Consider the following 27571-nt stretch of genomic DNA (forward strand, 5'->3'; position numbering starts at 1 on the left):
TGTTACAAGCCACCATAATCTGGCAATTAAAGTGGTATTGCCACATAGCGTTTGTAAACAACAATTAACCGACGTTGCTTTATTGACTTTATATTTAAATATTAGACATAACATGACTGAAAATATACAAATACGCAACTTGTCAGTGAGTGAGTCCATTCAATCTCTCTCTCTGGCTTCCTTTCGTGTCAAGGCTCTCAAGCTGCCCGTTAACAAAGACACCATTAAAGTGCAACAAAAACGCGACCAAAACAACATTGCTACACACAAACCTTTCAATGTGCACCAAACACAGAAAGTGTCATTCTCTAATACTCACTTTATCCACATTCTTTGGTGCAGGTCTTCAGGTACGGGACGTCTTGCCACAGCGCTGACCAGTAACGTTAGTCCCACGGTAGAAACGAGAGGAGGCAACAATTTGAGGGTAAACATCTGATTGGCAGGACGGGCCGGCCAATGAGAGGAGTTCTTGGGCGTTCTAGGTTGGTGCCGTGAGGTATTCTGACAAATGATTGGTTGGAGCCGCCGGCGGGGCGGGGGGGGGGGGTATTTTTAAGAACTACATCTCCCATCATACGTAGAGCAGCCCCCCCCACCCCTCTTGTTTGTCTGCAGGCCGAGGAGAGAGTACATTTCCATTTGATTCGTTTCTGCCAAATTGCACACTGCAGGCAACTATCAATGTCAACACATTCTCTGAATTAAGTTTTAGTTGTATTCTGTTGTGCCATGTAATGAATGTCTGTGTTAGGGTCTAAGCTAAGGTGTATTTTTGCTAAATCTACAAAATATGCATAAAGCTGCAGAGGAAACCCCCAAAAGCTTAACCATTTCTATGGGACACTTGTCCTTTCTTTCAGTGCTGCACACCTGCCACATTGCTGACATGCTGCCTTTAGCTGCAGCAGGTCATTTGCGTACTGTTTTTCAAGTGTGTACAGGGTGATTGATTGATTGACTGGTTAAAGACACTTTGCTTACAGACAAGAGCCTATAGGTGATCAGAAAATGGCATCAACAATTGTTGTTGTTGTGAAAGTGGGCATGTCTCTGTCTAATACTCCACCTTCCCATTTTGCAGACCTCAAGGGTCTCATTTTCACACGTTAAACAAGGCCATAGCTTTGACACTGAGGTCATGTCCTGGGTATTTTGGGGGATATGTGTGTGGTGTGTGTGTGTGTGTGTGTGTGTGTGTGTGTGTGTGTGTGTGTGTGTGTGTGTGTGTGTGTGTGTGTGTGTGTGTGTGCGTGTGTGTGTGTGTGTGTGTGTGTGTTTGTGTGTGTGTGTGTGTGTGTGTCTGGTTAAAGAAAAAATATCACATTTGCCTTGTTTGAGTGATAAAACAAATGTAACATTATGCCATCTGTGTTGCCCTCAACTTTAATGGGTGTGATTTGTTTTCACTTAAATGCACCGTTTTTTGTAACATTAACATTCTAAAAATATGAACTTTGGATACTTATTCAGCAATGTGTCTGGACATTATCAAATACTCTACATGAGCCTACTGGTTAGTCATTATTCTCACCAAACAATGGCAAAAATACTTTCAATGCATAAAAAGCTTTTCTTGAAATGTATTACAAACACTGTGGGCATTCTCAGCACCTAATCTACAACAGATCCCTTTTGTAAGCATCCTTATGATGACAAATAGCCAACGTGTCAGTTTGTATTCAAATATTGAATGTATTAAATAATTTGTAATTCTACAACATTGCTTGTTTTTAGGGGGAGTATTCTAACTGTATCAACGTGTCAGATGGTGTCTCTGTGATAAAACCTTCAACAGATATCATCGAGTGTTTATTTTAGACATTGATCATATACTTATACATTTAAAAGTCTGTAACAGTCTGGAGGAAGTGAGTAAGGATCACAGTGCGCAGGCTCTCAGTGCGCAGGCGGAACCAATGTAGGAGGGAAATTTAAAAAGTCCGGACTGCCTGTGACAGGAAGCGTACTGGACAACTGAAGAAACCAGTTAGCTATAAACACAAGCAGTCGGGGAATATTAATATACAAACATATGATTAGTTTCGAAACGAGTACCTACCTCAATGTTCAAAAAATGGAGACTTATAACGACCAGGTAACACTAGCAAATCAGCCGTTAGCTGCGAGTGTGGCTAACGCATTAGCTTTGTTTACTTTGGCTGTCGTCGATTGTTAAGCTAGCTGCTAACGTTAGGTTGTCTGAAGGAGCTTTTCTACATGGTTTTGTTACGTAACGTTTATCTGGATTAACTTGCGCAAGGGCAGATACAAAGGGCGATACTGCTTTATGCTAAGATAGATATTTTAGCGTGGTTTGTTTTCGTTTGCAATTTTGAAATGAAGCTTTTTTTAGCTTAACGGTGGGCTTATTAGGAAAATCGCTTCTTGTTGCTGAAAGCTACTTCACTTGGGTACAGTGCGTTAGTTATCGTCAGGTAATTTACCAGCTAAAGCTAGATCTTTTCTGGTTTCAGCTCCACATATTGAAGAAATGTGAATTTAATTTATATACCTCCTCTTTTTGTCTGCAGACTTTAGACTCACCCTCAAAAAACAGTTACATCGGGAGCTATTACCAGCCTCCAAACAGGATACTACCAATAGCAAGACAGCTCGAGTTTCCTGTCCCCTCGTCCATCAGCGTGGACCAACAGATGACCAGTCCTCGGGTGTCCCACACCACACCTAATATTGACAGCACAGGTATGGCACAGCCATTATTTCTATCTTCTTGTCTCGTGACATGTTTTTGTTTTGTCCACCGGCTGCAATGACCAGTTATGCCTTTCTGTTCTCCTTAACTCCTCTTCAGCTGTTGTGGATGCACTGAAGACCCTCCAGGAGAAAATCAGGCGGTTGGAGCTGGAAAGGAAGCAAGCGGAGAAGAGCTATAGACAATTCTCCCATGATGCTCGGAGGCATCAAGAGGTCACAGGCTCTCACACGGTGCCCGGTCAACCAGCAGCGGGCCTGCCTGCGACAGATAACTCGGGCAAGAAAGGTAAGTGGTGGAAGCTGCAGAGGGAGAGGCCAATGCACATGTCTTTTCTGTAGATTTCTTCTAATCGTTGTGTTTATAATGACAGAGCTGGACTCAAAGCTGCAGTCTGCAGAGGCTCGGTGTAAGGTCCTTGAGAAGCAGCTGGACTACATAAGGAAGATGGTTGAAAACGCGAAGAAGGAGAGGAATGTCCTCATGGAGAATCAGGTGCTCCAAAAGATTACAAACTGAAAGAATCAAATCTGCCTAATATATTACAGAGAAACAATGAGGAGTATGTAAAACATGCGTAGTATTTTTCAAACAAGATTGAATTAACAATGTATGTTTCTAAATAACCATATAATCTCGGTTTACCTCCGCACTAGGCTTCACTGCAAAACCAGCAGCCGTGCATCTCAAACAGCCCATCTCAGCGGGATAAGCTGGAGAAACTCGAATCAGAGTGTCTCAAATTGAGTCGGACACAAACTCTGGCTGAGGTTAGTCACAGTTTCTTTCACTTGATTAGTCTAAACGCTGATCATCACAAGCTGAGTGACGTTATTTTAATGCTATTTTGCTTTCAGACGAAGCTTGCTATTCTGGAGCAAAGACTACTGAAAGAAGAGCACGAGCGTAAACTTGTGCAGGAAAAAGCCGACCAGGTCAGTCCACACACACACTGAAATCATCTAAAAGAAATGACACAAAATCTACATTTACACTTCTCCTTACCTCCAACCTGCAGAAAAAATAAGCAATTTTTAAAAGAAATCTGAATTCCATTAATTTTACTTCCTATTAAAGATATCTCATCTGTTTTAAGTTGCACTTACTGTCTAATAATAGTAAAATACCAACAAAGAATCTTGAAAAGGAAACTTAAACCAGGCTATTTCCATGTCCACAGCTCCAGAAGGAGTTGGACATCAACTTTCAATTGTCTGTGCCGACCGCTGAAGAAATAAAACCAAAGAAGAAAACAAAAAAGACCACCAAGGTACTTTTTTTATTGATAAAGCTAAATAACTTTTAATTTGTTTGCACAGCGTAGTGATAAAAGCTGTCCTTTTCCTCAGAAAACCTCCCGACAGAATGAGCTGCCATCGCCAAGGGGCCCAAGGCACAAACAAATGCCGTTTGTTGCAGGAACGGTACGTCAGTTCTGATGCATTATCACTTACTGTCACTTACTGCATTATCATTAACTCTTTACCCTTATTTGGTTTCTTTTGATTCATTTGAATTATCTCTCCCTGTCACAGTCGACAAGCCCGAGCCACTCGGTACACGCCAACGTACAGAGCATACTTCACATGATGAAGCACCATCAGCCCCAGCTGTGTGAACGAGTGAGCACGCTGCACAGGTCTGCTTGTGGAGCCAAGAAAAGCCTCCAGAGGGACTTCGCTTCATCTTCCACCGCTTTTCACGAGCCGCTGGGCTCACTTTCTGACCTGCTCTTGGCGCTGCAGGACGAGCTAGGACAAATGAGCTTGTGAGTACGCTTTTTGTATTCCTTTTTATTTCTATTTTTTACACATTTAACAATCTGCGTTTTTTTTCAGTGAGCATCAAGACTTGGTGCATCAGATAGATGCAACCCAAGATTGCAAGCAGAGGCATGACCTGCAGAGAGAACTGGAGAGGTTGGTCGCCAGAATGGAGGAGAAGGGAGCTCAGATCACGAAGCTCCGCAAACACCAGCAGACGGTACGTGAACCATCACTCGGTACAATCCAGCGGCATGCTTTGTAGATGTGTGAAAATATTTAAGCATGTCCGGTGTCAGTTTTGTGGCGCCATCCCTAATTGTGTACGTAGTTTAGGTCACTAATGTCGCTGACTTCGGCTCCTGCACAGGTCCACAAATTGACTCAGAGCCAGCCATGTGCCGAGGAACACACAGCCAAGAAGTTGAGTGGGATCAAGCCACCTGTTCCCTCTCCTGTTAAGAGTAAGGGAAAGAAAGGTGGGACCACCCACAATAACCTGCAGCTTCTTAGAGAGACCCAGAAGTTCAGAAACAGCCTGAAACAAGACGACGTGTCCTGGGAAACATGAGGTTCTCTGAAAGACCTTTCTGTGATACTACAGCTGGTCGAACCACAAGACTCCCTTTGGTTCCCTGCAGACGGTTTTTCTCTTCAAATGGCCTCTGGGACGTTTTTAGTAACAAATAAAAAGAGGGAACACACAAAGGGGTTGATTACGTGTTACTTATGAAACCTATTAAAGCAATAGGTGTTTGACTTAAATGAAGTCGTTCACATACAGGGTACTTTATAAATAGAGGGTGTAATGTCTATGAATCATGACCTCACCCTGTCATCTCAAACGAAGCTGAAGTAATCTATTTTTAATATTTTCACATTTTAATAAAGTTTATTCTCTGTATATTTAAAAACATATTTTTGTTTACATTTTAATTCTGCCAACACAAATGTTTTTTCTGCACCATTCATTTGTAATTCATACTTTGAACCACTAGGTGGCAGTGCTCATCCTATCTCTATTTTACAAATATGAAGGCTGTCACCCCACACACCCTGCAGTTGCATGTATAATAATAAGACATAACTTTTATAATGTAGCGTGCAGCATCAAGCGCCTACTGTCTTGAACAGATGGACCAAAAAGCTCTGTGAGCTCTGTTACAGCAGCAGGCTGGACAGCTGAGTAAATGTCGCCCTGACCACAGGACAAACGGATGTGGTTTTTATCTCGCAGTGCACTAGTGGGAGGAACTGCTTTTTGCCACAGGATTTTGCTATCTCACACTGCCAAAACCGCTAAATTCTCTCAAATTCATCAATGATGGCTATTACTAATTGTAGGCTGGTCAGATGACGAGACACCTTTTCTTTGCTGCCTGTTTATTTGAGTCAACCACCTTTTTATGGGAGCAACAACCACATGCTGCCTCATAACATTCCTGCATTATCTCCTCGTTATCAGGCCTCGGTCAATTGTCACAGGTCACATTTTTGATGAGCAGAAAGCATTTTTCTTTTTACCATAAAGCTATTCTCAGTCACTTCCTATACCACCAACTCCACAGTGGTGGTTTAGTCACACAATGAAGACATCCCTGTCCAAGGTTCTGGGTCACGGGAGTAGAAAACAGCTGACTGTTATTGTTGCCCTCCGCGTTCAGCCTTTTCAGTTCATTATCTAGCTAAAATTGCTTGGTCCTGGTATTCTTGGCATGACTCTGAGTTCACGGCATGGTTAAATGGATTGAGCTGGCCTATGGGAGAGAGAGAGAGAGAGAGACTAAACCTATTGCATTGTTTCTCTGTGCTCCCATATTAGATTACAGAGCATGACTGGACACGGCAATCAGGTTAGCTGAGGCAAGTCAAGCCTCCTCCGTGCCCACATACAACATCTCTCCTGACCCTGCAGCTCTGATACCGTGCGACTGCACACCCCGCTCTTTGCCTGGTGTGGAATAGCAGCGATGTGTTCGGAGAGCAGTGTATGTAGGAGGGCTGGGTAGATGCGAGTCTGTAAGGCATTTTTGTTGTGTGTGTGAAGGATTTCCCAAAACAGCTAAAAGATAAAGATACGTCTTAAGTTTACAATTAATTTACAGCTTACAGTCTATTTCTTTGAGTTATAAATTGACAGGGAGAACAATTGAAAAGTTACCTCAGTGTGTGAATACAAGTTTGTAGGAAAGGTTTGCCGAAATTAAGGAATTAAGGCCCCATAAGGGATGACCTCTGTCCATTAGCAGCAGAGACTGTGCAGGGTTACAGATGTTCTTTAATGGACACACACACACACACACACACACACACAAAAGACAGAAGTTATGGTGCGGTTGTCCAAAAAAACCTCTCTTTGGTTCTAGGAAACAGTGTCAGCTGGGGACTCAGGGCCACTGGAAGAAGAACAGTCTGCTCAGCACAAAAACATTGTACGCACACATCTTGTTCAAGAACGTAGTCAACTGTACAGACCGATTCTTGAGAGTGCACACACACACGGAAACACGTACACGATCATTTCCTTTAGAGCTAACAGTTTTTGCTACATCTGCAGAACCTTGCTGTGACCCTGGAAACTGACCATGTGTCAACTCAGTGTGAAAAACAAACTGGTTGTTTTAAACAGAGGGGGGGATTTCTTTGATTTTGTCAACTCATCAGTTGTACATGACAGCAAATAATGTTGCATTGTTGCCATAAACTTTGCACCCGTTTGCTTCGTTCAAAACATGATTGCTATCATACACAGAAAGTAGTAAACCAGTTCAAGTTGCAGTCTGCTCCATAAACTTTATGAAAGACAATACAGTGGATAATTGTGGGGCTTTTAGTTTGTATGTGGCCAAAGGGGGGCACTAGTGTCACTAAAACCCCTCTACATTATCAGGTGACCCCTCAAAACCAAGCAGTGTCTACTAGTCACCCCTCACAAGTAAATGAAAAGAGATAAAATGAGATACAACCAGGCTAAATATGAAGCTACCATCAGCCAGTTAGCTTAGCATAAAGTCTGGATACACCGAGAACTATAGTTGATGTCAAATCCAGATTTTATATGGAAATACCGCTGAATTTGGAGTCACCTACTTTGTTTAAACACAACTTGAGGAAATTGTTTGTTCAGCACTGCTTTGCCATTTTCTTCTGTAACATGATAGCTTGTTGACCTAGCATCACACACACACACACACACACACACACACACACACACACACACACACAGGGAAGTACAAAGCAAAGCCTGAATTTGATACATTTTGTTGTCCAGGCAACTGGCTGTTCAATTGTAACCATGGCAGTGGAGACCTGGCTGCGTGTCATCGTCCCACTCGGGGTTTGTCATGTAAATGATCCGCTCCACTGCTGCCAAAATGAAAAAGGTAAAACACAGTGATTTGTTTAACAATATTCAAACTTTATTGGCTTTACATCGTGAACTAAAAAGGCAACACTAGAAAACAAGGCACAAAATAAAAAGCTTTGAGAGAGCGAGAAAGGAGCACAAAGTAAGCACAGAAAACATTTCAGGAGGCTTTTTGGGGCACCTGCAAGTGTCTACATGTACAGTCTTGTGTATGTCAGAGCCAGAAATATCGTACCAACAAGACCGCTGGCCTCTAACACAAAAAGGGAAAAGATTTGTCACTACAATGAGCCACGGGGCAAAGAGGAGGGAATCAAAAAGCTTTTTACGCGTTGCTCTTGGAGCTGAACTGAGGAAAGCCTTCCATGACCAAGCAAACTTAAAATCCTACTCGACAGAAAACAAGTCATTCAGTAAAACAATTGAAAATTACAAGTCCTCACATGACTGTTTGCGTGATGGAGGAAGTGTTGCAGTTTATTACAACGTGCTGGTGATAAGTTGACCAGGCCACAAACCGGGCGTCATCTAGTTTAAAACCACTCATTAGCAGGTTGAAGCCATTTCACCAGCATTTAAAACGCCTATAATTCTATTGTGTGATTGGTTGAAATGTAGGCACTTAAATGCTAATAAAGGGCCAACCATCATGCATCCAACGCACTCACTTTCCAAACAAAAAGCAGCCTGGTGATGGCCTGGGCAGCTTGTCACTAGCGCAAGAAGTTAAGGCCGAGCATGACGGAAACAGACATTTAAGCAGAATACGACACAGAGAACCACTTCACAGGGGTCTGAAAGTGCTGAGTCACATTATTTAATAGGTGCGTCATATTTTACAAACTACAACTATAGATGGGTATTAACTGAATAAGGCACTTTTCCTTAAGTGGTGCACTGACTGAGTTAGTTAACTTGTCGCCGAAGCTGCGGAGAGGCAACACAATGGACATCGATGGGTACCAGAGGTGTTTTTGGACTCATCACGATGTCCAACCCGGGATGCTGTGTTCTTAGGGAATGCAGCCACCGTGTCGACAGCATAGAGCACTTACGCAGCATGCCACTCAACAGCTGTGAATAAAACTCAAAATGTTTCTCTTAAATTTGGGGCGAAGGCTCTCCACAGCTGAGGCGAAACTCTGGAGCCTTGTCGCCGTAGTTGGGTCTTTGGGCTGTAGCCTAATGCCACCAGGTGACTCGGTTAAAAAGGCGTGTTAACGGTGAGCAGCAGGAAACATGTAATCCTAAATTATGAAAAGAAAAAAAAAAAACATTTGCACACTCACACTCTGTGGCCGTACAGAACAAGGTGATTATTCATCCACTATCTAGTAAATATTCAAGACTGAGTATTTATACAAGCAATCAGATTTTTTTTCAGGGGGGGGGGGGGCTCAACCATGAAACATTTACAAAGTTACAAAACAAAGCTTGTCAGTGCAATGCTCAATTTCCATGCCAAAACTGAGGACATTGGCTCAAAGCACACTGTTTCAAGGCATTCTTTCAACTAGCATATTGGCTAATTAACAAGTGGTTTTAAATTGTCTAAATCCTTTAAGAGCGTATGCAATGGGAGGAAGAGTCACAACTCCCAAGCACCCAGCATGCAATTAATGAAAAGAAAGCATTTAACAAAACATCATCGACACTGACGAGCCGCTACGAGCACAACGTACTGATAAACACTCCTTCATTTAGCCTTTCCTCAAGAAGATTAAAAAAAAAACCAGGACGTGGCTATGTACAGGAGGGACAAAATGGAAAGAAATAAAAATCACACAGTTAGCAGCGAGCTAATAGGAGAATGCGACATGAGCTCATGAGCAGTTCTGCACTTCGATCACAATCCTCTCATTTACACGGCAAAGTCAGAAATCAGAGGTGCAATGCTCATTTGAACAAACAAACAGTCCAACATTTTTACCTCAATGCACTCTCTGCAATACTCAAGTTTTTAAATTAGGCCCAATACGTTTTGCCATTTCTTTAAAGTTGCATTCCCTGATTTAAAAGCACCTAACGGCGACCCCAAAATGTCCTGCAAGCTCATCGTTCATGTTCTGAAATTGACTATAAAACGTGAATAGTGAGGTGGTAGGATATTTGGGAGCAGTGTTGGGTGCCACAAAAAAGGGGGAGAGCACTTTAAAATACTCATTTATACAAAGTCACCAGTGAGAAGACCATAGGTTTCATGTACTGAATATATAGTCCTCTACTTTATAGGGAAAAACTTCAATCTCCATTGATCAAGGCCCTCAGATTACATCGATTTACTCCATTCCTCAAAATACAAGGCTCTTCAGTCCAGCTGGGATACAACGGTTCTCCCCAATATCAGCACAGCGATACCGCTTCTTTCTTAAAAACTAATGATAACACCTGGGCCTCAACCAGGAAGACTCCTCCTCTTCCTCTTCTCCCTTTAAGTCATACCGGACATTAAAGGCACTTCACTGCTATCACTGTCCACATCAAGAAGGTGCATGCCATTTTCTTTATCTCCCCATTCTCTGTATTAAACATTATTAAAACATATTCATTGTTAATATTCTACAATCTTTCGTTTTGACCTCCCCACAGAAATTCGGGCAAAGGGCCGGCTCGTTAGCAGTCGGAGTGGGTACATTTTAAAGTTGGTGAAGAAGAAATAACAACTGGGAGATTAAAGGATGGGAAATGAACTTGATATGGGACTTATTGCATTGATCTGCTCTCCTGGCAGTTGTTTTTTGACTCTTTTTTTTCAGCACTCCTAAATGCCATGGGACACACCCAGATTAGGATGGCTATTTGTTTTAGTCTGACGTCAGATGATTGGGTGTTGCTTTTATTCCCTCGTAGATACATGATGTATGAACACACACCGGGGGGGGGGGGGACCTGAATCATCACAGCCGTCACGTTAAAGAACAAGCTGTGAACTCAAACAGTGTTTCCAAATCAAGACACAAATAAAATAAAAAATGTGGACGCTACCAGTTTGCAGCCGTACTACTCCTAAGCATCAACAGGAAAGCTGCTTTGGGTACATGACTAATTCTTTAACTCTCATGTGGTGCATTGAATTGAGGAGGCCACGAGGAGAGGGGCTGTAAATAACACAAACCCCCTCAATTCACTCGGATAACTAACAGCATGATGGAGGTGGGAGTAACTATCATATTATGTAATAATTCCTGGAGAGTTCATTTATCATACGTACAGGCCTTAGTGTGCATATGTGTGTGTGTGTGTGTGTGTGTGTGTGTCTGTGTGCCTTAATACATACTACAACAGCAGGGCTAATGCAGGCCCAAACCACAAGTGGCACAAACATTGAAGATCTAGGACACCCTGCTTGAAAACACTGTTCGAGTCCACCGTGATGAGTGCATGCCGAGTGGGGAGTCTTCTCTGCAAGGTTCTGGTTGGTGGGGATCGGTCGAGTGATGTGGATCCAAACGTGCGGCCGCTTCAAAGGGTGTGGTAGTTGCGGTCCTTGGACTTGCAGAACTTGTAGAGGAAGAAGATCACGGCCTGCAGGCCCAGGATCAGCACTATTCCACCGATGAAGCTTGCGGCGTCGAAGGTGTTCTTGTGAGGGGCGGGAGAGGGGGCGATCGGGGTGGAATTGGTGCTGGGCCCCACTGTGATGAAAGGAAAACAAAAAAAAACATGTCATTATTGTGGTTTGTGTACACGTAAATGTTCTTGCTCCATCACAATGTCAGGATTTCTTTCCACGTACTTGAAGTAGGGGATGGAGCCGTAGGGGAGGAGAAGTTCCCACTGTGAGTCGGGAGGACGGTGGTGGAATTCATGGTCGTATTGCCTGTAGTGGGGCACAGTGAGAACGCATCCTTTTACCTCCACACCGTTTCACTTTTAAAGACGTTTGAAGTTGTAATCCTTAAGATTTCCGCCCTGGTAGTTACTCATGGCATTAGTAAGCACCCTTTAATACTTATACCTCCGATTCCCTCATGATTTATTTTTTAAATAAACCACATAGTATTTATTTCTTTTACTTTCTCTAGCTGTACTATTGCTGTCTTTGTGCTGCTGCAACAACAGCATTTCAATAAAGATTTAACTTATCTTGAAGATATGTCAATAAACACTATTAACAAGACCACTTCAAACCGTACATGCTGGACACCACGGACTAAAGCAGGTTGCAGCAGAGGGCATTAAGGACTGGTTACCTGTTGTGGGCTCAGGGCTGCTGGCGTTGGTGAAGGTGACAACACTGACAGGGAAGGCTGTAACGGGAGGGGGGGTAGGCGTAGAGACATGAATCGGGACTGTTGGGGTTTCTACAGCAGGACAGGGAACCGACACAGAGGAGACAGGGTGAAAGGAGGAAAGCAAGAGACACCACACAAACGACAATGGCCAGAAAGAACACAACGTGCCCTCATCATTTCTCCTGTGAAAGGTAAAATTAGTATTTTGGGAAACAAACAAAAGCCGAGAGAGACGGAGCCAAAGTGCAGAGACTGACCATTATCCGACACCTCAGTTCAAACGTAGCTAAACCCAAACAGAATCTGCAGATTTTAATAATGCGTTCCTTTGTGTACAAATATGGAGTCTGACGATTCTCTTCGGGCCTAAAAGAACATGTTAATACAAAATGTTAATTTCCCCCATCAGAAAAAAACACTATGCTGTTTGACTTACCTGAGCAGCTGGCTGGGGTGCAGGTCTCATTAGCTGGCAGGAGAGTCGTGTTGTAACAGCCAACAGTTACTGTGAGAGACAAAAGTAACGCGGATTAAAAGCCCGATTCGTGCTCGAGACGTGTTCGGTTTCCCCAAGCGAACAGAGTCGACTTCAGTGTCTTGTGTTGGCAAGAGCAACACCACTCTCAAGCCTGAGCAGCTATTTTGAGCTGACGACTGGACAATAAGCTCATATTGCTGGCAATATCTGGCAATATGAGCTCATGGCTCATTTTATTTATGTCATGTAAAATACATTTTTATTGTTTATCCGCAAAGTAAATAGTGACAAAAATGTCAAATAAATGCGTTTCCTTTTGAAATATATATAGCGAGTACAGGGAGTAGAAGAATAAAGTACCAGAAATGTGTCAAATACAAGCACCTTGTAATTGTATTTGCGTACAGAACTTCAGTAAATGTACTTAGTTTGATTCTACCACAGTTTTATTTGTTTTCTGAATGTTCAGTTCTCTTGACTCATAGCTTGATCATCGAGGCGTAGTCTCTCTTATTGTAAAATCGGATTATTAATTAACCATGACAGAAAGGGACTTTGCTCCGCCATGAAGTTCTGCCTGTGCCAAATACTCGATACAAGAACTCCAGATACAGACGTAGCGGCGGTTTTGTTGTTTATCCATTAACCTTAAAACAGGATTTGACTAAATGACAGACAGGATTAACCACAGAAAAATTCAATTCTATCGGTTAAAACAACACAGAAACGTCTATGAATGTGTTTGTTTCCTTTAATGGTTCAACTCTGTCACAGTGAGGAAAGCATGAGTCACGACAGACAGCACCTTGTGACTATAGATGCGTTTCACACCCGGTTATATCACTGCACTGCTCTTGTTATATAGCCAAACACGTCAGAAACTAAATCAAAAATGCCAAAAATAAATAAATAGAATATCTTTCAGATTTTAATAACTATAGTGACAAGAGAGGCCATTAAAGTCCCTTTACCTTGTGTTGATAAAACAATAGCTCTTGAATTTGTTTATTATACGAGCATATGGGAGCATTATCATCCCGGCTTACAGGAACATCATAAAGGGAACTGTGTCTACTCAACGTAAGGGCACCTGGTGCTGTAAAACAAGTAACGACTCACACCAGATGGCCGCCCATAAATTACAGATACGGCAATTTTAACAGTAACGGCCGCAGCCATTGTTGAAAGCATCTTTTGGCTTTCTCCAAACGGGGTCAAAGATGACTCACCAGCCCGTGTTACCTTCTCCACAGCTCACAGCGCTACATTTCGTAGCAGGTCGTGCGTCGTTATGCACTGGGCTCGAAGACAAGCAACTACCCAACGGCCGTGCTGACGTAATTATTAGTTAGTGGAGCCCATGATGTGAAGTTTCTGTGTCGCTTGGCTGTTGGTTCGATTATATTGTGGTTTTGTGGTATTCGGTAGCTAATCCGTCCACCATTGTTTCTCTTTGCCAAAGCAGCTTCTCCCCGTTTTACGAACTGCTACCTCACATTATTTAGCAGTTCTGCTACGACTGAAATAAGCTGCTTGATTTATCTTAAACTCAGAAAGTGAAACTTTTTAAAAGCTGGAAACGTAATGGCATCAAAGATCAAGTCAATACGAAAGTATTTGCTGCATTATTTTACACACACACTCTGTGTGATCCGACACTGCGATCGATGTATGTTGAAGCATGTTGGAGGAGGGTTTTGTTTTTCACTCCCTGGTAGGTCACTACTCAGAGGGCTGTTATCTCGCAGGCAGCTGTGAACGGTAGGACTGACTCTCACCCTTTTCCAAGATGGTGACATCATGATCATCATACACAGCTTGCTGAAGCTAAAAAGGTGTGAGTGAAAGCCTCCACACAGAACAGCGTCTTGGTTTAAGAGCACTCACAGACTACAGCCTGTACTTAAGAGGCGCTACGGGACTTGCGTGTACACGCGTAAAGTTTTTGAGTGTTCAAACACCGGGCAGCTGGGAAATGTGCCTCTGACGCCAAAGGCTTGTTTACACAAATTCCCTAAACCCGAAGACGAATGTGATAATGACACTGCGGCAGCAGTGTGGTTGTGCCGCGCTTCGGGAAAGCCATCTCGACTGGCCAGAGCTGACCTTTCATATAAAATAGGCGATCCGTTCTTGGGTTTGTGAAAAGGCTTCAGCTCTCGGCTTACTTTGTTGAGCGGTCAGTGTTGTTCAACACTGTTGAGCCTGCTGTGTCCCGTGTAGCAGGCTGGTGAGAGACAGCACTGAGGAAAGTCTTTGGGTAGAAAAGACACGTTTAAAAACCAGCCAAACCTCCCTGAAACTTTTAACAAAGCCTCCTTATCTTGTTTACAATAACATCACATGATCATGGTAAAAAACATAGCTGCTGATCAAATCTTACTCGTACAATAAAAACACAGACTATGTTGATCAAAACTTGTGAAAATGACGACAAATGCAATACGAGAACAGATCTCAACATATTTGGGTTGTTTTTTTGTGTTTACGGGTGCTGTGTTTTCCTCACTTGCATTAAATGTAATTGTAAACCTCTATATGAAATAAAACAGGCTTGTCCTGTCTCCCTCGGCTCTGAGAGGACGGGCATAATTACCGTCTCACCTGTCCTGTTCAACAACTTAACGAATTGTTGCGTAATAGGGGGGACATTCAGAGACAAAGCAGAAGGAGGGCGTGGGATCAACAGATCTCTATACGCCCTTTGAAGAGAATCACAGCTCCTCTTTGGTTAGGAGTGTCAAACTCCCATGAGAGGTAAAATACTTGTGCTACTTACGTTACCTGTGGTTGGAGCAAAGCTTAATGAATGTGTATCTGCTAGACCACCAACTAGTAATACAGTTCGGATTATTAGTTATATTTTGTACGATGAGATCACAGAACACTTTCCCCCCGAGCTGCACCCGAGGCACACATTACGAGAACAACAAGTCACGTGAAGCTAATCGTTGGTGCTTTCTGCACACTCCTTCCTTTGACTCTCTTTTCTTCTGCTCCCCAGCGTGAGGATATTGCAGGCTTCCTGTCACACATCCACTAGGTTCCTCTCCTGTTTATCTTTTACACAATCACGTGAGACCCGTGTGTGTGTGTGTGTGTGTGTGTGTGTGTGTGTCTGACTACACACACACACACACACTGAACTCAGGCCAACTTTGGAGTGCTGCCTTCTAGGGCAATATGGTGAACTTTTTTTGTTCACCTACAAGGTTTAGGTTTTGATCAGAAGTCTACCGTAGCAGTTACCTCACAAAACACTGAATAATCACAAGGGTTTATCACACACTCTTATTCACATGAATGAAAAAGTGACAAATCTACAATTCTTTAAGATACATGATGTCACCTGATCTCTGCTTTCCTCATACAAGCTGTAACCTCATTTCCTGACACTGATAACAAGATGAAAGCAAACAGCTCCTCTCCTACTAAAACAACAAACCATACAGGGAGCATGCAGCGAATGGAAAGCCGTTGGTTGACTCAGGAAACTTCTTTATAATCACAACCAGCGCACTCCCAAATTGGGTTGAAAATTACCACTGCGGCATATTTCTCCACATCCTCCGCTCTACCGTGCAGAAGTCAGAGAGATTTCTCACACTCGCAGCACTCGTGTGTAGACAGACATTCCCATTAACATAATGAAATCACAGGACGGCTACACAGAGATGTAGGCAAAGGGCAGCGAAACCAAAAATCAGGACAAGAGCACAGCGTTAATGCCGAAAAGACATACAGCTCTGCCTCTCCTGCCCTCTACAATTACATTATTGTGGGAAGAAATAGTGAGTGTAAGCAACAACCTCGACCCCTCACCCTACAGAGCTGTGTGCCAGCAGCTTACTCCCAAACCAACTTGCCCGTTGGTGTTGCCAGACCATTACGAGACAGTTCGGGCTTTCGGGAAATAGAGATGACATCATCTAAAAGTCGAGCATCGACTGCCGTGCATTCTCTCCATACCCGAGGAATCATGTGTCCAATCAGTCCAGCTGTCTGGGCACACAAAGACCAACCTGTGCCACTCCCTCCCACGACCTGCCACACAGTCATGACAGATACTCACATGTGCAGTTAGACCACTGGCAGCCAGCAGTGGTTCCACAGTCCTCACACAACTTAGAGGGACATTCATCTGCAAAGAAGACATTTATTAATTTAGTAGTGGTATTTATACAGTAACTTCCTCCAGCATGTGGTAGAAAATGAAACTGTAACAGTAGCTCTCCAGGTGTTGCTGCTAAATAAGGGATCTAACCGACAATAACTCAAATAATTTAGCACAAACAAACAGCAAAATATTACAATGTTGTGAATTTTAAAATGTGACACAGGAGGCAAATGAAAGAGGTTACATAACAAGCTGATCTGGATCTGACAATGAGAGTTACACCAGTCTGTCCTGTGTCGTTTATAGTATTCTAATAATAATAATAATATTAACCTACAGTCCACGTGACACCATGTCAACTGAATCTAAACCCACACTGGCTAAAGCGTGAGCTAATCCTGGCAATTTGAGCGTGGAAATAAAAACTGTAATGACCAAAAATGGAGGCATATACTCCAGACAGATTCTGGATCAGTTGACTGGTGGACGTCTTGGTTGTAGCTATAGCCGCTAGCTCAGCAGCGAGAGGTCGCAAACTTACCTGAGTCTGTTGCGGCTGGCGCGCCTATCAGAGCCAGAACCACAGTGAAAAACACCACCTTCAAGTACATGACTGCGGGCAACTTATTGCTCTTTGTGTTCCCGACGGAGGCAACTGTAATCTGAGGAGAAACGTCGAGGGTGAGACTTCGGAGATTTCACAGCTTCCTCCTCGTCTTTGCGTTTCTGGTCACTGCTGCTGCTGTTGTTGCTGCTCGCGCTAGCTCGCTACTTCCTACTTGACAGGTCATGTGGCACTTTTTTTTTTTTTTTTTACTGGGAGGAGGGAGAGAAAAACCAAAGTGCACGTGAACTGCCACCACGTCAAGGAGTAGAAGGGAAAAGGCGCTTATTGTTCGTTTAACATTAACCAAACGTCTGGGCGTCACTTCTATGTTTAGCTGAGGGAGACGTGACTCAAGAAATACCTGATGAAAAAAAGTACACCTGTGACGCAAAACACTGAATATTAATACACTAAAAATAACCTCTCGCATCCCTGGCCTGATTGGCACAGATTGGCCCCCCTGACACTCACTTCCCGTCCACTCTAAGTGGATTTTTAGGGGATACAACATGCACAGTATCAATTTAAATGATGTCAGGAGCCTCTTATCTCAGCCTGCCTCTGGACTGAATCTGTTCATATAGAATAAATTAAGTTAAACAAACACACAGTCTGATGAACAGGATATCTCTATCTGACTTCTAAAACAGATACAGGTTAATGTACCATTCATTGATATCATTCTGAGCCTTACTCATAGGTCATCATTATATTTTGGACAGCTAAAATTCAATTTAATGATGAAGTTTCACCTGCTTGCTCCACGTCTGCGCCGTTCTCTTAAGTTGATATTCAAATATACTTCTTGGCAAAGACAAAGAGAAATGTTTTCAGTTGATCCCACCTCATTTACTGAATTGGGTTTGCATTTTAGTACCTGCAGGTTTTACTCTGGGTTTTAAACATTATGAAATATATGTTGTTCGTACTACCTGTAAGTATTCAGTGAGTAAATGTTACTCTCAAAAACACAAAGAAACCAGTATAAAATCATATAAATATACACATACACAGAGTAATTGACGTGGATGTCATGATAAAATGCTATTTGACGACATAAAGACACAAAATGGACTTTATTCATGCACAGTATAAACAAAATGCCAAATTACAAGTACATACAAAAGAGAAGCAAATGTCAGTCGTATGTATCTTTATTTGATAACAAGAAAAAAATAGAAAAAAAACATTTAAACACTCAACTTAAAACTTAAAAACTCCACAATCTGTAACTTTACAATCATACTTGGGTCTTTCATTGCAGGTCAGAGCTCCTTCTAGTCTCCTGAGGACATCGACACCCTCAACCACATGACTAGAATAGAAAATAAAGACACTAGGCTTGAGCAGAACTGTATAAGAGATCTGAAATATTGCAGCTTTCTGAAATTAAATAGGTGTGATACAAACCCGAAAGCAACATAGGTCCTTTCCATCCAGGGTGTTGGCTGCAGGGTGATGTAAAACTGGGATCCATTAGTATGGGGTCCCTTATTGGCCATTCCTAGAGTGCCCCGTCTAGTGTGGGACACGGCAAAGCTCTCATCTAAAAGGAGAAAGGACACATTTACAATAAAATCCACTAATGTACACACATGCACAGTGGGTTCTCGTGGCAATTCTGTTGATGTCTTGGAACGTTTATATGTTCTTTACCTTCAAATGTTGGTCCATAGATTGACTCCCCTCCATCACCTTTCCTTTCTGGAGAAATATCTGCAAAATTGAAAGATATATGTATTGTGCAACTAGACCACAGTGATACAAATTCACTTCCTCAATCTCACAATATTTTTGCTGACGACTTTATTTTCTGTCACAATCATAACATGGGTTGGGCTGTAATGAGTAACGTGGATGGGAAGTTGGAGGAAGTCACTGCTTATCTCACTTTCTGGAAACAGAGTCAGATTAGTAGTATCTAGTTTAATGTGGACCATACCTCCACCTTGCACCCAGCCGTTAGGCACCACACGGTGAAACACGGAGCCCTTGTAGCAAAGTGGGAGGCCGCTCTGTGACAGACCTCGCTCTCCGGTGCACAGAGCCTCGAAGTTCTTTGATGTCTTTGGACAAACATCTGAGAACAGCTGAGGAGAGGGAGGACAATGTGCCTTATTAACATGCTGCTATGCTGTAATGGTAATCCGTTTAATCAGATAATGCAGGTGGTAAGCAATGATAAACTACATGAATTTGTCCCTCACCTCAAACAATAACTTCCCCACTGCCTCTCCTGCTATTTCAATGTCCATGAAGACAAACTGATGCTGTAACGGAATGACAGAGATGTGTATTCCTTTCATTTTAATGTGTCACGGTTGAACAAATATAAAGAAAAGGTCATTTTTAACCTAAACTTGTAATGTTTGTGTCAGTGGTGTGGACTTGCCCCATTGTCCCGGAGGTGTTTGGTGTAGTAGTCTTCAGTGAGAGCCAAATAGAAAGCCTGTGGCCGAGTGAAAGAGAAACTCCACTCATTCTGGGCCCAGGAGGCGAGGTCCTTCTCATTACCGAGGAGAAGGCCGTTCACAAAGCACATCAGGCTGCTGGAGTACTGCCACGCTTCACCACGCAGCTCCTTGAGTCACAAGGGTTTGAACAACAGATGTGTTGTGATTCAGCAGAATAACCGTAACGTCAAACTACAGCAGTACTGTGCTGTGTCTGTAGCTGTATAGTAGAGCATCACAACCCTCAGCAAGCAGCTGAAGCTTACACAATCTAAAATACATATAATACTGCTATGGAGTATTTGCTTTCCATTTTTTCGCAGTATATCTTTTCTCTGCTTTAATGACTTTAAGAGTTATTCCATTCAATTTGCAGCCCAAAAACTATTTGCTTGAGGGTTGTATTTGAAAGGAATATAAAGAGATGACTTACCCTTTTCTTTTGAAACAGATATGTGTGCCAGTCAAATTCCAGTAGTGGTTGAATTTTTGGATCGAGGAACGTCTCGGGAAACTTCTGTTTTAGTCCCTATTGTGCATAAAAGATAGAAGTGTTGATAACGCTCAGGGGAAATTATGCCAAATAACAAGAGATGGACGCTTTACCTCGGCAATACTTCTGGCAACATGGAAATTGCAATCTTTAATTAAGCCGACCACTTCTAGGAGTATTTCTGAGTCCATGGTGGAAAATAAAAACAGTCAAAAAAGTCTGTAAACAAGAGCCTGTCTCCATAACAACACGCATTCAGAGGCGCTTTAATATGACGCGCGTGTTAAAATGTCCGGCTTCGACCGACTTCGCGAGACTGTTCCCTTTCTTTCCACCTTGTAGTTGAAATAATTAAGTGAATCGAAATTATACAATCACATAAAGCCTCACAATGACCTATATTCAATTTAAACATCGAGTTGACTTTCTTTTTCCGCGTCCTGACAGTTAATACAGCAACAAGGCAGCGTAGTGCACAGATGTGTTCAACGAATTGGAACCCGGCCCAACGGCCGCCACTGTTTGAAAACTTGTCGTCGTCCTGTGTTGGTTTTTTGTGTTGTTCAGCGTTCACGTTTTCTACACACTCCACTGAATCAAATCAATTAAAAAAGCCGTTTTTTGGGGGGGTTAGATATGGGTGTTCAAGACTTGTGGTCCATCGTGGAGCCGGTTCGTGAGTCGGTGCCGCTGTACAGTTTGAGCGGAATGACGCTGGCAGTGGACCTGAGTCTGTGGGTGTGCGAGGCCCAGCATGTCCAAGCGATGATGGGGAGAGTCACCAAGCCACACCTGAGGTAAACGTCACATATTTCTCTTTAATTAATCAGCTTAAAACAGTTTCTGGTCACCGGTTACCCCAAAGGCAATGCTCTTGTGTGTCCAGGAATTTATTTTTCAGGGCGTCATCCCTCACGCTTATGGGAGTAAAGCTTGTGTTCGTGATGGAAGGAGAAGCCCCTAAACTTAAAGCAGAAACCATGAGCAAGAGGACACAAACAAGATATGGAGGATTCAAAAAGGCGTCTGCCCCGAAGACTACAGTGAACACCAGCAGAGGGCGCTTTAAAGCTGTCCTTCGAGAGGTTAGTTGCTTCCCCCACTCACCTGCAGCTCAGACAAGTCATGATGAATTACTAATTAGTATGCACCCTTCTCTGATACCTGCAGTGTGCAGACATGTTGGACTGTCTGGGTCTGCCCTGGGTGACAGCTGCCGGGGAGGCCGAGGCCATGTGTGCCTACCTGGACTCACAGGGCCTGGTGGACGGCTGCATCACCAACGATGGAGACGCCTTCTTGTATGGAGCCCGGACTGTCTACAGGAACTTCAATATGAACAGTAAAGTATGTCTGTGAAAGTTGAATCATCCACGGTGTACAACATCTGGAGACACTTGAACCCAAACCACAGGAGTGGAGTCTGATTTGAATGTGCTGCAGTGCTCATTCGAAAGGCTGTTCTGGGGATTAGTACTGAATTTATCTCTGAAGAATCCCCTGTTGATTTCCAGAAGAACATTCTGTATTCTATGTCTTTGTTCCTAATCTGCATAATATTGTTTGTGACTGTTCCCTGCAGGACCCACAGGTGGACTGTTACAGGACATCCAGGGTGCAAACAGAGTTACATCTCTCCAGAGAGAATCTAGTTGGTCTGGCCGTCCTCCTCGGCTGTGATTATATTCCTAAAGTAGGGAGGACCTCTTAATCTGAAATTTTGCATCCTCAAAATCACCAACATGAATGACTTATGTCAACTGAACAATGTCATTCTTCCGTCAGGGCATTCTAGGTGTTGGTAAAGAGCAAGCTCTGAGGCTTATCCAGATGCTGAAAGGACAAACACTTCTGCAGCGGTAGGACACCCAGATGTGTGATTGTACATTAGCACTATTTTTTTCCGTTGCCTCACATAAACGGTGTTTATAGTGTCGTGTTTGTGCGCTTGTAAGCTGTCTTTGATCACCTCAGGTTTATGCAGTGGAAGGAGGAGAATGCAGATGTGTTTGAGGGAGTGAAGAAGGTTCCTCACTGCAACATATGTCGACATCCTGGTGAGTGGGTGCCCTGCTTTGAACTCTGACCCCTGTTCCCGATAAGAGGTGGAAAGGAAAAGAGGGTGGGGGGGGGGGGGGGGGGGGGTCCCTGAGAGGACATGTCTCACACATGGCTGCTTTAAAGCCATTTAACATGTCATGTTAAAACATATGTGAGCGATGGGTTAGTCTGAATGTGCCTCTGACTTTACACCCAAGTCGTAGTAGTGTGTTGGATGTTTTTTTTTTTGTTCGTCTACTCTTTCTTCTCTTGTTTTATCAAATTCTGATTCATCTCCTTCCCCTTTTTCAGGCTCAGCGAAGGCACATGAACGTGGCGGCTGTGCGCTTTGCGACAGTAGACGTTTCTGTCAACCTCAGGACTTTGACTACCGGTGTCCCTGTGACTGGCACCGCTATGAACAGGCCCGGCAGGACTTGTCTTTTGAGGCAAATATCAGAAAGTATGTGACTTCACAAAAAACAGTCAATGTAAATGCACAAAATGGAAGTGGAACGGCAAGCAGGGAAATACAGGCAACATATTAAAAAGAAGATCAAGGCTAGTAGTCAATGATCATTCTCTGTCTGAGGAGGTGCAATGACGAGTTAATTAATTGATTGTTAATTATCAGAAAGATAATCGGCATCAGTTTTGCAATTTTCCTTTTAATCAAGGCATTTTTTAGCTAAATTGTAAAACAAATAATTCTTTGCAGCAACTCGGATGTGAATATTGTCAGATGTTCTTCTGTGATCGTAAACTTGATATCTTTGTACTATTGGTCAAAAGAACTGACTAAAGACATCAACATTGAGGTTTTGTCGTAATGATTTTAAAGGACAGTTTGCATGTTATGTATAATCTGTTAATTTTGTTTTATTTATTTTTTAGGAAAACACTGGCAAGTCAACAGTTCCCTTTCACAGAGGTACAGCTGTTCTCATCTGCAATGGCTTGTATGCTATCGCTCAGTCGTATGATAATCTACACTACATGGTTTCTAAATCTTTGAATGCATTTTGCAGATCATTCGTGAGTTTCTGATTTCAAAAGATGAGCCTGTGTCTCATTTTAAGAGGAGACAGCCAAATATGCTGTTGATGCAGGTAATGAGTTTATTTATTTGTATGACTTGTCCAGTCAGTGAGTTATATCTTTTAGTGATTTGAATGTTTAAATTTGTGTTTTTCAGAAATTTGCCTATGACAAGATGGAGTGGCCGACGCATTACACCAGTGAAAAGGTTTTAGTCCTGATGACCTACGTAGAGCTGATGAACCGAAAATATGGAAGAGAAATGTGCTCCCAAATCAAGCCCCTCAGGTAGTCTTACAAGCCCAATTTCAATTTTTAACAACAACAAAACTGTTCAAAGTTATTTCAGTACAATCATAACACAGAACGACGTGTTTTTCCTTCAAAAGAATATTCAAACCGAGGGTGAGGAATGCCGTCGCTTGCTTGGAGATCATCTGGAGCGCTCCAGGTCGGTATGAATCTCACGAACTGTCTTCCTTTTCTCATATTAGACGATCGCGATATTTTAGAAAAACATCCTCTGGGTTGAGTGACACCGGGTTGTCTGTTAGTGACTTGCTGTGAGGTTGAGTTCAGAGGTGACAGATCAGTCGCAACAGCCACTAGGTGCTAAACTGGCTTCCTCCCAATCTGTCATATCAAAGTGCTCTTCACTAACAAGCCCGCCTGACGTGACCGGCCCGAGAAACTCTCAATCAGCGTGTTCAGAGTGGGGTTCCTCATTTCCTGTATTATGTCATTTAAAATATGTACAACTCAAAGTATTACATAAAGGGTTTACATTTGTATTTACCATTAATGAGTATATTTTGAAGTAACAACACTTGAATTGATTGCAAATGCATAGGTAATCAAATTTCTGAAACATAAATATGGAAAACAAGAAAATTATTATATTCTTGTATAATAGAAGTCATTTTCTTTTACTCTATATGTTTCTTGATTTTTGTACTCACTTTTGTTCCTATGTTTATCTTACTATGTATACAATGAATGCACCAAAACACCGCCTTGTACGTGAAACCCACTTGGCAACAGACTGGATTCTGATTCTGGCTTTTGATTTTCTTATAAAAGGTATTGAGACCAATTTAGGTCTGACCTTGATTTTTTTTCTTCTACAGAACATTACGTGTTTCCTGAGGACCGGCCTGCAGAGGATCAACATGAAGTGAGGACGGTGGAGGAAGAGTCTCTCTTCCGTGTGTCCTACCCAGAGGTGGTGGAGAGCTACCTGAGAGACAAAGCTCAGGCCGAAGAGAACAAGACCAAGAGTGAGACAATCAGTTATTATATTCACTGGCATAAACATACAACATTAAGTGCCATGTGGTTATTTCTTTCTGGGAAGATTTTTATAAAATTATTCATGTCTGGCAAAAAATGGGAGGCCCCCCCCCCCCCTTCCCACACACACACACACACACAGACTTGAAAAGCTCCTGATCAAAGGCACCTGGTGCTGTGACTTGTTTTTCAAGGCCGTCTATTGCAGCAGCTCTGACACCTGAAAATGTAGAGTTTGGCAGCTCGGCTGGTTCACACCAAAGGCTTTGATGCAGCCGAGAGGTGTCTGTCTCACAGGCTTCGCTGTCACTTTATGCAGGTTGTACTCCGCTCCCCCCCCCCCCTCCTCTGGTCATAACTGCTGTAGAGCTTCACTTCCTAAAAACTAGCCACTGAGATTTACAGTCGAGAGATACCAGAGTGAATATGTTTACAGTAGCCTTTCATTCAATAAATGTGTTTTAAATCCTTTTTATTTGGTCACTGACATCCAGTCTCAATCTTTTTTTTACAGAGAAAAAGCCAAAGAGTAAAAAGGAGACGCCATCTGATGTCTCCGGTGGTATTTCAGACCTCTTGGCCCAGATGACCCTCCAGAGTTCCTCAAACACAAACACACAAACGCTGATCCATGCCGTTTCAACCACAGAGGAACCAGAAGTGGTGGTTTTGGACACTCCGGTGAACCATAAACAGCATCTGAAGTTAAAGGAAGACCACAGCAGCCCCAGTACTCCTCTGTCTCGCGCAGAATCCGAGGCTGTCGCTTCACCGTCTGTCTCTGCTGTTATCGACGCTCTACACCTGAGTGATATCGACTGGGATGCTTTGTCCTTCACATCCTCTCCAACTCAAGCGTCGGCTACAAACCACAACACTGAGCCCAAACTGAGCAAAACTCCAGACGGTGATGTCAGGGAAACAGAGGACAAGAACACAAAGCAGAAAACCTCAGGTGATGTCAAAGAAGCCGACTCCAGATCTGCTCCGGAGTTGTGCTACACAGACTGTCCTCTAAGGGACAGGCTGCTCATGAGGAACACAGCTAAAGCTATAAACCAGGCGGAGGCACACAGTGACGTGGTCTCAAAACAACTGAACTATGAGTTGGCTTCTCTCAAACACATTTCGTCTCACAACTCAAAACCAAAAGGCCAGATCCCCAGTAAAGGTGGTAGTGACAGTAAGTTGTCAGGAAAGGAATCTACTGTTGACAAAAAAGAGCCACTCACGGACAAAAGGCAGTGCGCAACAAGTAAGGCAGAAACAAAGGACAAATGTAATGGCTCCCAAAAGCCTCCTGTGAAATATAAATTTGTCCGAAAAGCCATCTCATCATCTGCTGTCCCCCCACAGAGGAGCCACTCTGAGCCAGCCCGAAGTGACAAGGACGGGAACGTGCCGCAGACCACCAAGAAGAGCGTGTGCATGAGCATGTGTTCATCGAGCGAGGACAGTGATGCAGAGAACCAGCAGTCTGGACCTCAAAGAAAAGCTCAAATCAAGCCCATGAACATGAAGATCAAGGGCGGCTTCCTCTCAGACTTCCCCCTGAAACCTAAAACGATCAAACCAGCAGCGAAGACGGCTCACACTCTTCAGTTACTACAACTAAAACCTCAGAGCTACAGTGCCGATGTCGAGATAAACGGCATACCTGCATCAACTGGAAGCAGATGCCAGGATGTTTCACCAGCTAATGTGGCCGGTGGTGTGTTCCTTCAGACTCCAGCATCACCTGCGTTGGACAGTGACGACTCAGTTATTTGTAGTGAGAGTCCACTGCCACTGGCAGAGAGACTGAGGCTGAAATTCCTGAAGTGAGCCGGACGATTACAGGATGATGGCCAAGAACATGTAAGCTGTGTTATGTTGAATGTGAACGTTTATTCTGAACCTTGGAAATGGAGGTTGAGCAAAAAGTCTTATCTGAAGGTTCACTGTTTACAGAAGAGCTGCAACAATTAGTGTCGTAGTCAACTGACGGAAAATGAATCGGCAACTCTTTTTCAGTATTTTTTCAAGCAAATAGGTCAACATTTTTATGGTTCAAGCCTCTCAAATACAATAATTTGCTGCTTTTCTTTGCCTTAACGGTATAACAGCTTGTATATCTTTGTGTTTTTTATCAGACTAAAAAAAGACATTTGTTGAAATCTAATGAAATTGTGAAGAATTATCAAAAAATAATCAAGAAAAACAGCCTGTTACTGTGATCCTAAATGGATCTGTTTCAATAAAACGGGGGCAAAGTTTAAACACAGTTGTAAGTATAACATGCTGATTATTAGTGAGATTTCAGAAAAAGCTAAAAAAATCAGACCGTAAGTCAAACTTTCCTACATTATTTTATTGAAGCTGTGCCAGTAGGTTCGATACAATGTTCTGTAACATATGTTGGTATTGAAAAGCCTGACTGATTGTGTTGCTAATGAACAAAAAAATGTAATTGTTACAATAAATCTTTTTATAAATCTTTTGTATCAACAAAGTTTGCCTTGCTATAATCCATCCATCTGATCCTAACAAGATCCGTTTATGTAAATCAGGGTTGACGGTTGTGGATTAGCACAGTTTTCATGTTATACCGTGTAACAGCACCACATGTGTTTTGTTTTTTTCTCCCTCCCACTTCTGCTTGACAAGCTGAAATGTCACTCCACATAGAGGCACTGCAGCTCAGGGGGACACCGAGGACGCTGAGCCGTTGGTTTTACAACCTGCCAGCGTTGGTCCCCTTGATCATGAGTGAGGCCTTACACACCTTTTCAGACATGAAAGGTCTGGCAGCAGCTTGGTGACAGCTGCATCCTCTACCCAAATAACAACAAGAAGTGCTGGAAATAGAGCAGTTTGTCAGGATCATTCTGCTCGTTTTCCAAATCAACTTGGCTCCTAAAGTTTGTTGAGTCATGTAATTTTTTTTTGTGAAGTGTAAATATCACACTTGATGTAAAGAGGAAAAAAACTGCAT

The 27571-nt window shown here is 42.9% G+C and overlaps 4 protein-coding genes across 6 annotated transcripts; 2 read left to right on the plus strand and 2 right to left on the minus strand.

Annotated features, from left to right (window-relative positions):
* The first annotated feature begins 1968 nt into the window (after nucleotides 1–1968).
* cep57l1 (centrosomal protein 57, like 1) lies at nucleotides 1969–5324 on the plus strand. Its single transcript, XM_079179958.1, has 11 exons — nucleotides 1969–2098; nucleotides 2535–2706; nucleotides 2816–3004; nucleotides 3090–3211; nucleotides 3373–3486; nucleotides 3574–3651; nucleotides 3897–3986; nucleotides 4066–4140; nucleotides 4252–4484; nucleotides 4555–4699; nucleotides 4850–5324. The coding sequence occupies exons 1-11, from the start codon at nucleotides 2036–2038 to the stop codon at nucleotides 5048–5050; spliced, it is 1482 nt and encodes a 493-aa protein (XP_079036084.1). The 5' UTR covers nucleotides 1969–2035; the 3' UTR covers nucleotides 5051–5324.
* Nucleotides 5325–7882: 2558 nt separating this feature from the next.
* cd164 (CD164 molecule, sialomucin) lies at nucleotides 7883–17449 on the minus strand. Of its 3 annotated transcripts, none has more exons than XM_079180563.1 (6): nucleotides 17218–17449; nucleotides 16632–16700; nucleotides 12518–12586; nucleotides 12040–12096; nucleotides 11583–11666; nucleotides 7883–11481 (listed from the first exon to the last, which is right to left on the minus strand). In XM_079180563.1, the coding sequence occupies exons 1-6, from the start codon at nucleotides 17285–17287 to the stop codon at nucleotides 11309–11311; spliced, it is 522 nt and encodes a 173-aa protein (XP_079036689.1). In that variant the 5' UTR covers nucleotides 17288–17449; the 3' UTR covers nucleotides 7883–11308. The 3 variants fall into 3 exon arrangements, with proteins under 3 accessions (XP_079036689.1, XP_079036688.1, XP_079036690.1); XM_079180562.1 differs by having other exon boundaries at nucleotides 12040–12150; XM_079180564.1 differs by lacking the exon at nucleotides 12040–12096.
* Nucleotides 17450–18486: 1037 nt separating this feature from the next.
* On the minus strand, nucleotides 18487–20420 carry ppil6 (peptidylprolyl isomerase (cyclophilin)-like 6; the record flags this gene model as incomplete). The annotated part of the gene is made up of 8 exons (XM_079180838.1): nucleotides 18487–18598; nucleotides 18694–18829; nucleotides 18940–18999; nucleotides 19226–19373; nucleotides 19491–19553; nucleotides 19676–19864; nucleotides 20170–20265; nucleotides 20343–20420. 8 exons carry the CDS (start codon nucleotides 20418–20420, stop codon nucleotides 18487–18489), a joined length of 882 nt encoding a protein of 293 aa, XP_079036964.1.
* A 445-nt stretch (nucleotides 20421–20865) lies between these two features.
* gen1 (GEN1 Holliday junction 5' flap endonuclease) lies at nucleotides 20866–26926 on the plus strand (the record flags this gene model as incomplete). The annotated part of the gene is made up of 13 exons (XM_079179869.1): nucleotides 20866–21026; nucleotides 21116–21314; nucleotides 21400–21576; nucleotides 21812–21922; nucleotides 22015–22088; nucleotides 22204–22286; nucleotides 22582–22732; nucleotides 23164–23200; nucleotides 23298–23378; nucleotides 23465–23595; nucleotides 23697–23758; nucleotides 24435–24584; nucleotides 25112–26926. 13 exons carry the CDS (start codon nucleotides 20866–20868, stop codon nucleotides 26419–26421), a joined length of 2727 nt encoding a protein of 908 aa, XP_079035995.1. The 3' UTR covers nucleotides 26422–26926.
* Nucleotides 26927–27571: the final 645 nt, after the last annotated feature.

Source organism: Pholis gunnellus (assembly GCF_910591455.1).
Source record: "Pholis gunnellus genome assembly, chromosome: 19".
NCBI lineage: Eukaryota > Metazoa > Chordata > Actinopteri > Perciformes > Pholidae > Pholis > Pholis gunnellus.